Source organism: Hippichthys cyanospilos, chromosome 20 (genome assembly GCF_059441005.1).
Source record: "Hippichthys cyanospilos isolate Australia breed blue-spotted pipefish chromosome 20, RoL_Hcya_1.0, whole genome shotgun sequence".
Classification (NCBI taxonomy): domain Eukaryota; kingdom Metazoa; phylum Chordata; class Actinopteri; order Syngnathiformes; family Syngnathidae; genus Hippichthys; species Hippichthys cyanospilos.
In genome coordinates, this window is record NC_142388.1 from 2,148,124 (window position 1) to 2,164,556 (window position 16,433).

The 16,433-nt window shown below is 41.9% G+C and overlaps 2 protein-coding genes across 2 annotated transcripts; one reads left to right on the forward strand and one right to left on the reverse strand.

Annotated features, from left to right (window-relative positions):
* Window positions 1-16: 16 nt before the first annotated feature.
* plg (plasminogen) lies at window positions 17-6,206 on the reverse strand. The gene is made up of 19 exons (XM_088402956.1): window positions 6,038-6,206; window positions 4,869-5,007; window positions 4,538-4,644; window positions 4,056-4,170; window positions 3,843-3,982; window positions 3,657-3,777; window positions 3,470-3,588; window positions 3,182-3,344; window positions 2,824-2,948; window positions 2,575-2,734; window positions 2,121-2,308; window positions 1,911-2,059; window positions 1,728-1,821; window positions 1,528-1,642; window positions 1,077-1,151; window positions 869-1,009; window positions 666-772; window positions 363-508; window positions 17-284 (listed from the first exon to the last, which is right to left on the reverse strand). The coding sequence occupies exons 1-19, from the start codon at window positions 6,087-6,089 to the stop codon at window positions 123-125; spliced, it is 2,418 nt and encodes an 805-aa protein (XP_088259082.1). The 5' UTR covers window positions 6,090-6,206; the 3' UTR covers window positions 17-122.
* A 1,836-nt stretch (window positions 6,207-8,042) lies between these two features.
* On the forward strand, window positions 8,043-13,581 carry naga (N-acetylgalactosaminidase, alpha). The gene is made up of 9 exons (XM_088403419.1): window positions 8,043-8,175; window positions 8,849-9,009; window positions 9,083-9,219; window positions 10,490-10,701; window positions 10,779-10,873; window positions 11,522-11,683; window positions 11,872-12,069; window positions 12,131-12,271; window positions 13,094-13,581. The coding sequence occupies exons 2-9, from the start codon at window positions 8,851-8,853 to the stop codon at window positions 13,298-13,300; spliced, it is 1,311 nt and encodes a 436-aa protein (XP_088259545.1). The 5' UTR covers window positions 8,043-8,175; window positions 8,849-8,850; the 3' UTR covers window positions 13,301-13,581.
* The last annotated feature ends 2,852 nt before the right edge of the window (window positions 13,582-16,433 follow it).

Consider the following 16,433-nt stretch of genomic DNA (forward strand, 5'->3'; position numbering starts at 1 on the left):
CAGCAAACCAGAGAAACAAGGTTTGGCCAGTGTTTATTCCCGACATATACAAAATATTTGCGATGAGGTTGACTTTGCTTCCCTTTCTGATGAAGCTCCGAACATTTTACGTCGCGTCGACTTCAGTAGGCTTTGATGGTTCGATCAATCCAGTCCACGAATTTGGAGACTCGTGCGTAGACGCCGGGCTTCATGGCATTGGCGCAGCCCAAACCCCAAGATGTGACGCCCTGTAGGATGAACTTGTTTTGCGCGTTACACACCAGAGGTCCTCCACTGTCGCCCTGCAGGTTTCGAGAGTTGGGTGAGAAGGTGACGCAACGTCAATGTTGACTTTAAATGGGGATGCGATTGGAGGTTACCTGGCAACTGTCGGTTCCGCCGTCGATGTTCCCAGCACACATCTCGTGATCTTTCACTCTGCCGTTCAGGTACGACGGACGATTACAGATCTTGTTCTCTATGACCGGGAAGCCGGTTTCCTTAAGGATGCCCTCGCCACCCGTACCTAATAACCATGGCAGCCACAAAACAAAATTGTCGGACAAAATCTCTTGGGCGAGTTGAAGGAATCAAGGTAAAGGCCTTAAAATGTCTGCTTCTAATCAAAATGTCAGACCTCTGGTGTGCTTTTAGACATGGCTTCTTGAGCCTGACACGTGTACCTTGAGTTTCTCCCCATCCGGTGACATAGCATTCGGTTCCACTGGGAACTATGTAATCTTTCTGTGGGAGACACGCTGGCAGGACTTTATCATTAATAACTGCAGGTCTGAAATGGTACACGCAAGCAGAAATACAACTTTATAAACCCTGGTAGGATTACGATTATACGTCAGACCCAGTCGGACTGCGGTCACGTCGTCACCTTTCTAATTTTAGCAGTGCGATGTCTGCCCCGTTGGGCCCCATGACAATCCTTTCCAATTCCCTCTGCTGGGCAGAAGCCTCTAGGTTTCTCTCCCTGTGCGAGCCCAGAATAACCATGTAGGCCGACGGTCGCCTAGACCTACAAGATGACAATGGTGTTAGCAAAGGCTTTGTGAATCATTTCTTCGCAAATGTGAAAGCCTGACCTCTCCAGGCAGTGGGCGGCTGTCAGCACCCATTGAGGGTGGATCAAAGTTCCCCCACAGAAGTGGACTCCTGAACTGGAAAGAATTGGAAAGTTTTAATGAATGTAATATCTGTTGAGTAGATGTACCTCGAATTAGCAACAGCAATATGTTAGTAATCGAGTAAAATCCATTGGAAATTGCTGTTATGGAAAGTCTTCAGCAACATGGCCAAAACAGATCAGACAAGATCTGCACAAGCTGCTCTGAAGAACCTCTAGACATGGAAGAAATGACCCTAAAATGGCTAGCTTCAATTCAAAATGGCCGACTCCCTGTGTGTTTTTGACTCGTGTCAAGCGCATGTTTCCACATTGTGATAGAGGCGCGACCAAGTGTCATTTTGCTTCACAATTGTAAAAACTCACAAAGTTTTGCTATCTAGCGTCACGGTCTATCTAGCAGGACTCACTTGGTGCGAAGGCTGATCTGCCAGGGCCACGAATGCGCTTTGGCCACACAGCCGCCCACGATGCGACCATAGCAGCGCTTAGGTTTGGTGGAGGGTGTGCCACAAGTTAAGCCCGCTAGAAACAAAAATGTAGGGGTATTGTCAGAAGAAGAAAAGCTCCCAGAATGTATGCCGACTTGTGTCTGTGATGGTTTACGTACCGCAGTCAGGGATCTGACAGTAATCCCATTTCTTGTTGCTGTCCGTTGTGTAGCACCAGGGTCCGTTCGCATCGTTGTCGGGGTTTCTGCAGCTCTGATAACAAAACAAGAGACGACTTGGTGGGAACCACATGTGTCCCAAAACCTTTGACCAGATCTAGACCCATCACTGCCCAAACTCACATTGCCATCCAATCCCTTGTCAGGGTGAGTCTCCGGCGTGAAACTGTTGTGTTGGTGGGGCGTCTGAGCACTCCAAGCTTGGCAAGTCACACCCATAATGGTGATAGAAGTCGAGCCACGGTAGGTGTCGCCGTTCCCAACCTTGCAGTCTTCAGAAGACAGCCGCAAAGTCACAATTGGAAGCGATCAAAAGCCATAGAAGAATTTTACCTTTCTGTGTTGTATCTGGTGTGGAGGGTTTTTCTGGTGTGGTAGGTTCGGTGGTGGCTGGACCTTCGGCAGGACGGCTGGAACATTTCTCTATGTTGCAGAATTCCCAGCGTACACTAGGGTCAGTGGTATAGCACCAGGGAGCACGATCTCCATCGGGGTTCCTGCACAGGTTCCTCCTGAGGTCCCTGTTAGATGAGAAGATTGTCACAATGTTGGTAAGAAGGACCAAATACTTACAAGTTTTGTTAGCTGACCAGGATATTTTTTATGTTTTTGGATCACTTTCTAAGACAACACCTCTTAGGTATTTAATCTGTTTCAGGATTGTGGGCCCTTTAGAGTGTATCTCATGTGGTCTACAATTGTATTGATTGTTACTAGATTTTGGTACATGGAAGGGTTTCAGAGTACCTGGCACAGGAAGAATTTCAGCAAAAAAACTGTGTCTTACGCTGTAGGGTACTGCTGTGGAGTCTTGGCATGCCGATGTGGACTCATAGAGGCCCAGGCCTGACATTTTTTGCCACTGATGGTCTCAGAAGTCACACCACGATAATTGGACCCATTGCCTTCATAGCAGTCGTCATCCTCTGTGGGAATGACCGGTTCGTCTGCCACAGGAAGTTAACGTGAGTTAGCATGACTGAAGAAACTTGGCCACTAGACAGCTTTCCATAAGAAGTAGTTTGCCAGTTAGAACCTGGTCCAGGTCCGTCTCCGCAAGTAGGGACCCTGCAGTATTCCCAGCGAGTGTCAGGATCTGTGGTGTAACACCACGGCTTCCTCTCGTTGTCGGGGTTTCGACAGAAATTGTCGTCCAGACCTCTGTTGAGTACACGAAGGACAAGCTCAGTCAGAGGACTATTTGTGGTCACGCTGAAGTAGATATTTTCAGTCATCCAGGTCCCGGTAGTCCGTAAAAGTTGAATAGAGGCAACTCTCGTTGGATTTTAAAGATTTGTCAGTTGATTGGTTTGGTAGGTAAGTAGGTGGTTTGGTTAATATACATTTGGTTTTTGGAGTCATCAGTTGTTTGTTAAAACTATTCAAGGCCTCACTTGCAGGGGTAGTTTTCAGGCGACCGGTTGTGCTTGTGCGGCGTCTGGGCGGTCCAGCTCTGACACGTTTTACCCGACTCTGTCACGGCGATGGTTCCACGGTAAGCGCTTCCCTCGCCTGTGGCGCAGGTGGTCTCTGCTGCCACGGTGGGGGGTTCGGATGCTGGCGAAGACACAGAAAGTCTCAAAAGCATTTGTCCGAAAGCTCGGTCACGAACAAGGTGTGAATGAGTTTATGAGGGGACCATGAGGGACCGTCATACACTGACACCCCCCGTTATGGCTTACTGCATCGGGGGATGGAACAAAACTCCCATCTCTTGTTGGGGTTGGTCGTGAAGCACCACGGCTTAGGGTCTCCGTCTGGGTTCCTGCAGTAGTTCTGCTCCAGATACTTGTGAGGGAGCCTAAAGGTGGCAAGGGACGTAGCTCGGAATCTTCGATTTTGGAAGACGATGCGGTCTATGGTGCTCACGCGTTAGGGTTGTATCCGTGGTTGTGAGGTTCTTGCGAGTCCCAGCGCTGGCAGGCCGCGCCGCTCTCTGTGATGGAGACCTTACCGCGGTAGTCCTCGCCATTGCAGTGGATGCAGTCCTCTGTCGGTACACAAGGGGGCAGTCAGGGCAGGCATAAGACTGAGGGAAACTTAACTTCTTCTCACCCGTGCAGCTGGGAACGTTGCAGTGCTCCCAGCGGGTTTCAGGGTCCGTGGTGTAACACCAGGGGCCCCCTGCGTCCTCGTCGGGGTTTCTGCAGAAGTTGGACTCCAGGTCTGCTTTGGGGTGGGTCTCTGGCGTCAAGCTGTAGCATCGTACAATGTTTGAATGACATTGCTTTGACTAGTAGAGTTTTTACGAATGACATCGTGACCTACTTAGGCCTGTGCGGAGTTTTGGCAGCCCATTGCTGACACATTTTTCCAGACTTTGTTCTGGACTTTGTGCCCCTGTAGTCTTTTCCGATCCCGTTCACGCACTCTAGGAGGTAATCTGAGATAAAAAAAAAAGCACATTCTTTTATTTGTTGTGTATTTTTTAAACAACAAAGTAAATAATTAAATGGTTTGTGCTTTAATGGATTAATAAAGTGTAACTGAATTGAATTGAATTTCTTCTGGTGTGTGCGATTTGGCCACCAGGTGGCAGTATAATTCAGTCATTTAGACAAAGTCACAGTAATCTACAGTAAAGTACTGTCCTTTGATGGATGTGTGTTGTTCATTTTTTTGTATATACCCCACAATATACCCTGCCATTATAGATGCTATTTGCTAGCCTTTCCATTGTCTTTTCCATTATTCATTAGCATTAAGCTATAACGTATTAAATGGATGGATGTATTAAAAAGTAAACATGCCTTGTTTTTCATATAAAGCTGCGCTGGTTCTGCGCAGGACTGTCTCCGTTTTGGAGTTTGCTCCTGCCGTCCAACATTCCTGATCCTTGTCCACGTACATGAAGGACCTGTGTGAGGACATTCCCAAAACTTGCGTGAGAACATTTCTGAAATCATTTGAACGCAGTCCCAGAATTTCTATGACAACATTCCAGAAGTTGTCAAATTCGTCCGACTTTGAAGGTCATTTCTCAAATTTTATGAGAAAATTTGAGACTTTTTTTTTTTAAGGTGAACTTTTGAGAACATTGCCCTAATATATAGCGTAAATGTGTGTGAGAGTAAGCGCCACCTGCATGTGAAGCTGGTCTCCGCATCACATTTGGCGGCACACTCCTCTGCCGTGTTGGTGGAATACAGTCGCTTGTTGATTGAGATTAGCCAGGCGCCTCCGGTTTTGGCGTAGCCCCCCATCACATCGCTACCGCTCACTTAAAAGACACATAAAGCAATTCATTGACGAAAAGAAGAAATTCATCAACACAGAAATACTACATATTTTCAAAGTGGGGAATATTACTAAAATTGAAAGCATGCGTCTGGGTGAACAAATTATTCTAATAAGAAAATGTCTCAATTTACAGAAAACTAGGAAAACAAATCCTATTCCTAAAGTATATAAATTATTAAAAAAAAAATCAATTTCTTGCGAAATGACTTTCACTTTGTTTCATCCATCTTTCATATTTCTTACTTTTATCCTGTATTTTGTCCTGTCTTGTTGAGATTTTAAGCTTGACGCGTCCGCGAGCTCTGCTCGGCACCACGCGTCAAAATGATGTCATTTCGGCAACCACGCCCCTCCGCGTGGGCCAGATTTTCCACAACGCGTCCCTTCCGGAATTTCTTTATGAGCAGAAAACATGGCGGACAAACTATTGCTTATGAAAGTTCATCGGTACAAACATCTTTGATTTGGCAGAAAAGGACTACCGTGACCTAAATACCGTAAACAACTCCTGGAGAGATGAAGGGTTGCTTGGAAGAATGTAGTTCTTTTGTATATATGTATATATGTATATGTATGTATATGTATATGTATATATGTATATGTATATGTGTATATATATGTATATGTGTATATGTATATATATGTATATGTATATATATGTATATGTGTATATGTATGTGTGTATATATATATATATATATATATAATATGTGTGTGTGTGTAATTTATATTACAATTGACCTAAATATACAAAAAATTAAAGTATAAACACATTTTAAAAGAAAAACATTTTTTTAAGAAAAAAAAACAGTTTGAAAATGGGGAATATAATTTAGTTGTGTGTTAAGTCTCATTCACTTTGAATTGCTCTCAGAAGCAAATTAAAAAGGAATCATATCCCAAAACCTTTCACCCCTAAAAAAATCAAATCCGACCTAACCTTTGTTTTTTTTATTTCTGTGCGTGGTTAAAAAAAAAATCAAAACACTTTGCAGAGTATGTATTCTTACCGGCGGTGCAGACAAGCGCAGCCAGCAGGAAGGCTGCTTTGGACGTCTCCATTTTGTCCCGCGAGGTCCCGATGCCAGCGCGCCAGCGGCAAGATGCGCTCTCAGCTTCTTTTTTTCATTTACTGAGCGCCCCTTAAAACACCTCACGGGTCAAATGGGACGCTAGTCAATCATTGGCCCGCAGGCAAGGACGCAATCATGGTTCCCCGGGTCAAAAACCTCCCCACTGGACCAAATGGATCTATAATCTTGACTGGGGGTCAGTGGGCGTCTTTTTGCTACTTTGAGCGGAAATGTCCATTTATTGTAATCACTTTTCAATTTGCGTTTGAAATTGGATCGTAAACCAAATTGGCTTGAGCTCAAAATGGAACAAACCAGGTGTGCCAAACTTATTTTAGCTTAAGACATAGCAAGAAAATAGAGAGGTATGTCTGCAATGAAATTATGGTCATAAATTAAAACAAAAGAAAAAAAAGAGTTTTTTTCTAGTTTCTTGTATTATTATTTGATCGTTTACCGTCATGTAAATTTACTTTATTGCATAATTTATGTTGAAATATTACAATTACATTATATTGTATATATTGCTCGTTTCTGCTCTTTTTTTCTTTCTTTACCTTGTTTCTTTTGTTAAAAAAATACATACAATTTTTATTGTTTTTCTTTATCAAAAATATATACAAAAACTATTGAGGCAAACCTGCAATAGTGTTATGGTCATAAATTAAAATGATAGAAAAAAGTTTGCATTTTTTTTCCAGTTTGTGTTTAAAAAAAAAAAAAACCCACAAACTCCATATACTTTTGACTGGTCTGACAATAGCAAGAAAAATGCAAATTCATAAAAAAACGTTTGATTTTGTTTTTTTTTTTTATTGCTTTTGTTCCATTTTTTTTTAATTTTGTTTCTTTTGTTGAGAAAGGAAATACATCAAGTCTATACTTTTTTTAACTACCTAAAAGGAAGAAAATAAGTGAGATAAACCTGCCATAAAAAAAAAAAAAGTTCTGGTCATAGATGAAAATCCACGATAAGGAATCTGCAATAACCAAACAGTGATATAGCGAGGGAATACTGTAATCTTAACTCATAAAGCTTGGTTGAAAGCAACCCAAATTGGCTTGGTTTTTGTTATTTATTTATTTTATTTCACTGTAAGCGTGTGTATGTGCAATGGCTGCCGCGGTATCATCAGAATCTACACACCGATCGATTGGCATAGTTAATGTTCAGTGTCAAAGGGACCAATGTCCTCGTCCACAAACATTTGCATTGGGACACCAAGGAGTCCACCAATAAAATGTTTCAACTCATGTTAAATACCGTAGTCATATTTAGTGTTCAATTCCTGCTCCTGAAGCAATACCAGTTTGCTTGAAATCTTTGATTTATTTATTTATTATTTTTTGACAAAAGCAAAACTAAAGCGTATGCCATAAGTATGTACACACCTGGATAACTGGCAAGTTTTTGTCATGTAAAAAATATGGGACAAAGATGAATCATATATCATAAAATATTTATTTTATGTTTGGCCCTTAAATTCTTTGCTTGAACGCCCTAACCCTCAGGAAAACAAAACAACAAAAAAGAATTCCAATAACATTACAAGTCTTTTGTTTATTTTCAATTATGTTATATTTACGTACAAAATAATGCCACTGTCACGTTTTTTTTCTAAAATTCCTCAGCATTTTGTCTTCTCAAAATTATATATATTTTTGTGTGCAATATTATATTTTTTTTTTAATAAAAAATACAACCATCCCATTTCACCCAAATCACGCTTGTTTCAATTGTTAATGCATAATTGTAACTGTTTGTTCGTGTCGAATGTACGTTTTTTTTTAAAATCTTGATATTTTTTATCATGATTTATTTAAACTTAGCTGTTGTCATCTTGAAACGTTCACCCTTGACGGTTCGAGGGAGAATAATAGGTAGTCAGTAATTCAAAATGGAACGCGGCCTCCTTGGCCGTCAGCTGACACAGCTGCGTCTTGTCACGTGACCTCCACTTCCTTATTTCAAAAGGGAAACTGTTCCATTGCTTTTTCTTCATTTTCCTGAACGCCACAACGCGAACGAATTGGTTCACAGTTTCCTAGTTAAGCTTCACGATACCGGAAATTCGGTAAGTACCTCCACGTTGTTCAGGCAACACACCGATGTTTTTTTTTCTGTCAATAAATCAAGTCGATGCACTTAAGTGGTTACTTTTGTTTGTTGTTCTTCGACATTTTCTTTCTATTTAATAATCTGTTCGAACGCCGTGTTGTTAAATGGGGAGTTCGAGGACCTTCGCAACGTAGAAAATTTCCCTCTTGACCAATTTTAATACTTTTTTTTTATTCATGTTTCTCATGTCTCTCGCGTCATCCCGTTTTATAGCTACAATAATTGGTAGTTTCACTATTGTTTAATACTATTTTGGTGTAGAGTTTGACTTATTTTTAACATTTAAATTCCAGTTTGTTTATTTGCATGTTTGTCTAGTGTTCTGCTTTGATTCTAATGTCTGCTTCCCTACATTCCATTTTTTTTTCTACTTCAAGCTAATTGTCGGACTTTAATAATATTATAGAATATTAAACACCAAACGGGGCAGTTTATAATTACAGTTTATAAAATACTGGCACCAGTATTTACTTGTTGCCTATCAATACTAAACTGTCAATTATCCATCGCACAGCTCTGGAGTGTTCATAATGACTTTGAATCAGAGGTTTTCAAACTAGGGTGTGCGGTCTACTGGGGACCCAGGATCCTTTTCAAATGCAAGCAACTCCAAGCCGTTAACTCCACAGGTATGTGCTGGACGCTGCTTGTGTTGGCATCCGGACTCCTTGGAGCCAGCGTGGCCTTGGACAACGGTCTCATGCGGACCCCTCCTATGGGATGGCTGGCTTGGGAACGCTTCCGCTGCGACATAGACTGCGAGCACGACCCCCAAAATTGCCTCAGGCAAGTTGGCCTCATTTGGAATGGTTCACGTGACGGAAAATTCCTAACACGGCGCGAGCGTCTTCCCGTCCAGCGAGAAACTGTTCACCGACATGGCCGACAGGCTGGCGGAGGACGGCTGGAGGGAGCTGGGCTACGTCTACGTCAACATCGACGACTGCTGGGCTTCCATGCAGAGGGACGGGCAGGGCCGGCTCCAGGCGGACCCGAAGAGGTGCACGCACACACATACACACCTGCACTATAATCCCCTAGGTCAATAAATGTTTTACTGAAGGTGTGACAGTCACATGGTAGCTTAAAAAAAATAGTCAGCAGGTTCACAAGGATGTCAGCTCAAGTGCTCATGGATATCAACATTTAGTGAGCAGCTAGCTTGTGTCATGCACATGAATGAATGGTTGTTACACCGGTGGTGTACCACAAAGCTCCATATTAGGTCCATAGATTTTTACGTACTCAAAGTATCAGAAGCACTAGTGGTTAGAAATGTCCTGATATTACTTTTTTTTTTTGTTTTAACTTTGATACAGATATTGCAGCCTGAAGTACTGACCAAAACAGATATCGGTCCTGTGCAATATCAGCAGGAATGATACATGCTTTTATCTAATTAAGCTAATTAAGACTTAAGCTAGCATGAGCGTTCTTAAATTTTGTTAATTACATAATATTTGATTCTCATTGTTTCCCAAAAAAACTTTCACTTATGATACCGATATTACAGCCTTGAAGTACTATCTAAGACAAATATAGGTCCTGTTCAATATCATCAGCAGGAATGATACATGCGTTTATGTAGGTAAGCACAGGCTTTAGTGCTTTTATCTTTTTCTTAGTATGAAACATTTGCTAGCATTAAGCTATCATTGGTATTCTTAAGTTGTTTTAATTACATATGTTATCCTCTGTTTCTTCAACTTTTTCACTTTTGATACGATACCATGATTGAAGCTTGGAGTATCAATGGAGTATCATTGTTGATCTGGTATGACATCAGCAAAAATATGCTTTTATTTATTTTTAAGGAAAGTGATGTATAGGACAAGGTATGCCTTTGTTTGAAATGATCTGCCTTTGTGTATCAAAAGGTTGTGTGTCAAAAGCACGAGTGGTATCAGCTCTTGGTATCAGTGACTACTCAGATCTGTGTACTCGAACTGGTATGGGTCTGGCAAAATTGGTATACAGCCCTACTTTGTAGGGTACGTGATATTTCAGGTGGATTTCTTCAGGTATGAGCACATTTAATGTCGTGCTGTGACAGGAACATCAGATTTATTAAATTACAAATTAAGAGCAAATGAATTGGAACATGAGGCAACTTAGTGCCAAGTTGTGTTAGAGTGATTCAGTTCAAAAATTGTTATGCGTCATTCTTATTTTATGTACCAAACATACGTTATTCTCAGGGTACAAATGATGTAAATAACTGTGACTGCTGGTTTGACTTTTTTTCCTTCCTTATTTTGACCAATTTTCAGGTTCCCAAGAGGAATTCGCTGGCTGTCCCGCTACATGCACGACCGGGGGCTGAAGTTGGGCATCTACGGCGACATGGGAACGAACACCTGCGGGGGCTACCCGGGCACGCCGCTGGACAAGATCGAGGTGGACGCTCAGACCTTCGCCGCCTGGGAGGTAGACATGTTGAAATTTGACGGTTGTTATAGCAACGCCACGGAGCAGGAGCAAGGTAAGCTCGTTGGAATCTGACGGCGCTTCATTGGGATGATCCACTTTTGATTCCGTTTTGTCTTCCTGTGCGGCAAGGCTACCCTCGCATGTCCAAGGCTTTGAACGCCACGGGCCGTCCCATTGGATACTCCTGCAGTTGGCCCGCCTACCAGGGTGGGCTGCCACCTAAGGTAAAGTGTCTTTACACTTGATTTATGATTATTTGAAGTTTTTAATCAAGATACACCAACTTTTTGAGACATGCTGATACAAAAAAGATGTACATTGCGGCGATGATATTTATCATTCAGTCAACATTATGCAAATCTGTGTTGTTCGATAAGGATATGCTTGAAGACATAATTTGAGTTAGTATTACGTTACGTTATGCCAGAGTTTTCCCTTTTAATGAGTGATAATAATAATATTGACAATTATGACGATTAATCTGGTCCAAATATTGCTTATCAGCCTCCTTGACTATTCTTATCTCTAACAAAACCTAACAGGATGTTTGATATTTATCGTGACACCACGATACCAGTGTCGATTATTACTTTTATTCGATTATTATTACTATTATTCGGCTGCTTTTGCAAGTAGCAATACCTTGAAATAAGGCCAGTTGTCATCCTGATATCGATATTTGGTATCAGTATTTTCTCATCCCATCTTAAGTGGTCACTGATATCAATACCAGGTACTGATACCATTAGTGCTTTTATACACAAAGGTTTACCTGGATCATTTTATGTCTGATATCGGTTCCTGCCCATCCCTAATAATCTGTATCGCCCCTGGGAAAAAAAACAAAACATTGTTTTATCTGTTATTTTTAGGTGAATTACGGTCTTCTGGCCAAGATCTGCAACCTGTGGCGTAACTACGGCGACATCCAGGACTCATGGGACAGTGTGCTGAACATTGTGGATTGGTTCTTTGACAACCAGAACGTCCTGATTGCCGCAGCCGGACCCGGGAGCTGGAATGACCCCGATATGGTTTGCGCTATTATCTCATTCGCTACCGGCCTATTTTAGACCCTCCTCAACATCTCGTATAACTGCTATTGACTGTCTGCTCTCCTTCCAAAAAAAGAACGGCAAAATACGCCTTTGGGAGGGAATGAGTTAATTGTGACCGGTTCTAAAATGTCATTTGGCGGAATATGGAATTCCCGTCCCTTCAGCTGATCGTCGGCGACTTTGGCCTCAGCATGGAGCAGTCTCGCTCGCAAATGGCTCTGTGGGCCATTATGGCCGCCCCTCTCTTCATGTCCAACGACCTGCGCGCCATCGGCGGCGGCGCCCGCAGCATTCTGCAGAACAAAATGGTCATCGGCATCAACCAGGACCCACTGGGGCTTCAAGGAAGACGCATCCTGAAGGTGTGTCAAAATGTTCATCCCGTCGCAGGGCCGTTTTCAAAACGCGCTCGTCGCCCGTCAGGAAAAGAGCGGGATCGAGGTGTTTTGGCGCCCCCTGTCGAACGATGCCAGCGCCTTGGTCTTCTTCAGTCGACGCAACGACATGCCGTACCGATATCAAACGTCCCTCAGCAAGCTCAATTACACCACGGGAATTTACAAGGTACCAATCCGTGAAGAAGAAATCTGCCCCAGGCTTTCACTGCTAGGCCCTTTGTCATTATTTATGACTTTCGCAGTCTGTGCTTGACCACAATGCTTAGCAAGTTTTGTGTACATTTTTATTCTCTTATAACTTAACCATTGATAGCAGAGCTTTGCGTTAGACTGCGGTACATTATGACAAATCCAACTTAATTAAGTGCCTTGTAAATAAAAACTTGGAGGAAGATACTGGTGGTGTACCACAAGGCTCTATGCTAAGTCCACAGATTTTTACATTGTACTACTGCCGTTGCAGTAGAAAACTCGAAGCTTCCAAGTGTTTCGTTACCCAGTATCTTTTTTTTTTTTTTTTACAATAAATGTAGAAAATGTCTTACTGTAATTTGACGGTTCTTTCCTGGCAGAAAAGTAAAAGAATAAAAATAGTGTTCTGCCATCTGCGTTTTGCACAGCTTGTCATTGAAATTCAGGTTTGTGATCTACTGCAATGGGTGATGATCCCTGTAGATGGCGGCATTGATTTGCTTTTTGGGTTCAGCACCGCTTTTGAGTGGAAGACAAAGATTGGAGTTGAATCTTGTCACGTCAATAGGGAGAAATGTCAAGAGGGAAACCGACATTTTTTCGCTTTTGTCCCTCAAAAGTCTCATTATTTTTGTGTAGTAGGATTAAACAATCTCTACGATGCAATTTAGCAATAAGTTGCTTCGTGTTCCAATTAATTAGGCCTTAATTTGAAAAGAAAAATGAACTGTTCTTATGGCATTAAAAAGAATTCAATTAGACGGGCATGAATCATTTTTGCATCTCGCTGTTTTAGGTATACGACGTCTTCTCCGGAAATACCGGGACGCTCAAAGACTCAAGCAGCTTCGTGGTGTCGGTGAACCCCACGGGCGTGGTCATGTGGTACGTCTCGGCCCCCGGCAAACCCAGACCCCCGTCTCGCCGCTTCTCTCCAGACGGGCGACTCGACGGACTGGCGCGGGATGACCTCGCCAACGCCATTCCGCTCGATTTCCTCTAACCGCCCCGTTCCCTTTGCTTTTATTTGAAAAGATCTCAGAGCACTTTGATCAAGAAGGGACCTCGTGACCCGAGGTCTATTCTGGAGAAGTTAACTCGGGGTTTGACTTTTTTTGTTTGTTTGTATGTATAATCACTATGTGATCTGCTTTCAAATTCACACATTACTGCTTTGTACAAGAATCATTATTTTTTTTGAGCTGCTTATGTAGGAATATTGAATTTGAAAGCACAATTTCTTCAATGGGACCCGCTGGTCCATTAAAACTGGCAAATGACACATTTTTTATGTTTGTTATTATGATTGTGTTTGGGTTTATCCCAAAAGATTGTGTAATGCTAATGCTTGCATTAACTTTACACTTTATTATACATGATAAACTACGAAGAAAAAAGAAAGAAAAATGTATTTTTAAATGTAAGAGCATTTAAAGTACACCCCGACCCCAAAAAAACGACTGTGTATAATAAGGCATTTTCCTTTTCCCCAGTCTTATTTTTGAAAAATTTAACAAAAAAGGAAGCACGTTGCAATAGAAACAGATTCAGACCATTTTTTAAAAAATCGTTTACAAATTCTAAGTACGTATAAGAACAATGTCGGCTTTTTTCGAGGCATGAAGCAAGTACAATAAGGCGTATAAAAAACAAAAACTACCATGTATAGTTTTTTCATCGAGAAAAAACGAGTTGGGCCAGTTACATTATTTTCTTTTGATTGTAATTGTTTGGTTCAGCCACGTGGTGACGCGCATGCTCCAAGGAGGGTTTAATAGGCTCCAACTAATCAGGGGCAGGTGTGTAAACAAAAGGGGCAACATTTTTTTTCAATTTTTCTTCTCTCGTATTTTGAGTTTGAAATACACAGGTGTTCGTTTATATGAACTGCTTTATTTGGATTGGTATTCTTGTAAGATTTTGTAGACGTACAGCGCAAACATACGTCTTTTGGTAGTTGTTCCATCGACACTTTCGCCCCTGAAAAATATCGACGATACGTACTGTATGTTCGACAAACAAACAAACAAACAAACAAACAAAGTAAAGTACTCGTGGTTATTGTAATTTATATGACCAACTTCACCGGGGCGTCGCTGGCCTTTCGTTTCTTTTTGGATGGATTTGACATCGCTTGGTTTTGGACATTACATTGAATGGAAACAGCATCAAGGCCTGGAAACTGCACCACGGAACATCAACGTCCGGACACGATGGCACATTTGTAAGAGAGGTAAGCCTCTTATTTTTTTTACATTATTTTTTATATATACATATAAATATTTGTATCGCCGTATTTATCAGTATTGTACTCCGATTCTAGAATCACATGATTGTAAGGAGTCGTTTATCTCATGTATGCACTTTCGCAACACATGGAAATTGCACTACTCGCATGGTTTCTCTTGAGCTTATTTGTTTTATGGAAGAGTCGTTTAAGCTGGTTATCACTGGGAGAACGAAATACATTTTAAAAGTTCCCTAAAGCCTTAATAATGGCCAACCAATAATCTTCAAGCGTCGCTTTTGAATTACTTAAATTTTGCGAACGAATGTGTCTCCTTTTGGCCGCTAGAGGCCGCTGTTGTCGAGCAGATGCGCCTGTAGGAGGCGCCTCCGGGTTTCCAAGCCGCCTCGGTGAACGAGGCGAGCTGCACGTTGCCGAGGCGTCGGGTTCGCCTGGCCCCGAGCCAGGATGTCGCTTGCCAACTGGCAACCGAGGGTCACAGTCAAGACACTGTCTTTTCAGAGCTCACGGATTCCTCTGTAACTCTTCAAATGCCGTGATGATTTGTGATAACGAGCAAATCAAACAAACCAGGTGTCATCGAATGACTGTAGCTTTTTCTTCGGCCTTTTGTTTATGCTGATAAATAATAAAAGTGTGAAGATGCCAGGCTTTCTCCCGACTCAAATTTGAAATCATAACCCGAGCTTGAAGTTCGACTAACTCCAAGCCTGGTTTAAAACCTTAATTTGAAACACTATTTTTGAATGTATGTCTCTAGTTTGAAATGTGGCTTGAAACCCTAACCTTAGTTTGAAACACTACTTTGATGCCCTAGCCCAAAATTTAGCTTAAATTTTAAACCCTAAATTGTTTGCTTGGTATTAAATTGACTGCCAAATTGATAAACTACCATAGATAATAAAGTATTCAAGTAATCAATTATTTTAGGTAAGCCTTCAAGTGATCTATTATTTGATGTAATTTAGTGCCAAAATAATTAAGTACTCAAGCCTATGATACTTTAAGTATTAAGTACTCAGTTACAGTACCCGAAACTAAGTAAGTTTTAGTATCAGTGAGAAGTCAAGTACTACACAACAATGAGCCGGAAAGTAAAGAAAAAAACGAAACGCTTCAGAAGCTCGAGAAGAGGAACAAAACAGACATGTTGAAACTAAACAAACACAAAAAGTAAACAGCAGACTTTTCTGCCATATTAATCAACTTGATGACAGATGCAAGTTCATTCGATTATTACATTTTCCTGCGACATTTGTTCATATCCGTTGTTGGTTTTGACTAATTTCTTCTTAATGCACTTTGAACCTTAGACTTACTTTGTCCTTTTTCCGGTGCAATTTTCGGGACTCCAAAAATTCCTGTTGGGACGCATAGTTTTTTAGGATTGTGAGTCCCGGGGTCACAACGGTTTTCAGCAGTAAAATAAACTTCAATATGCTTGGTGCAAGCTCAAATCTTAGCCAAAGTTGGGCGGAACCAAAGCGTAACGCTCAGTGGAAAGATGATTAAATTTTCCCAAGCTCTGGTGGTCTCTCCTAAAATATTGCCGTCCACATTTTGAGGCAAGACATGAGCAACGTTCTCCCAGTGTGTGTGGCCATTGTTGAGGTTTTCCACGTTTGGCCGTCCGGGCACGGGCACAAAAGCAATTCCGCCGGCCGGCTTGGCGCCCAGCACGCGGCCAACGCACTAGCGGGATTTGGCCCCAACCGAGAGCACGCAGAATGCTTGGAAGCTTTTGGGGGGCGAGCAGGTGGCCATCTTTGGTATCGAGTAACCGCGGCGGCTGTACGCTCATACCTTGAGTTAAGGCTTGAATTTGGTCCCTTGCAAAGCTCAGAACTTGAATTTAGTCGTGAGTCCATTTTCCCAGTTTAAAAGATAT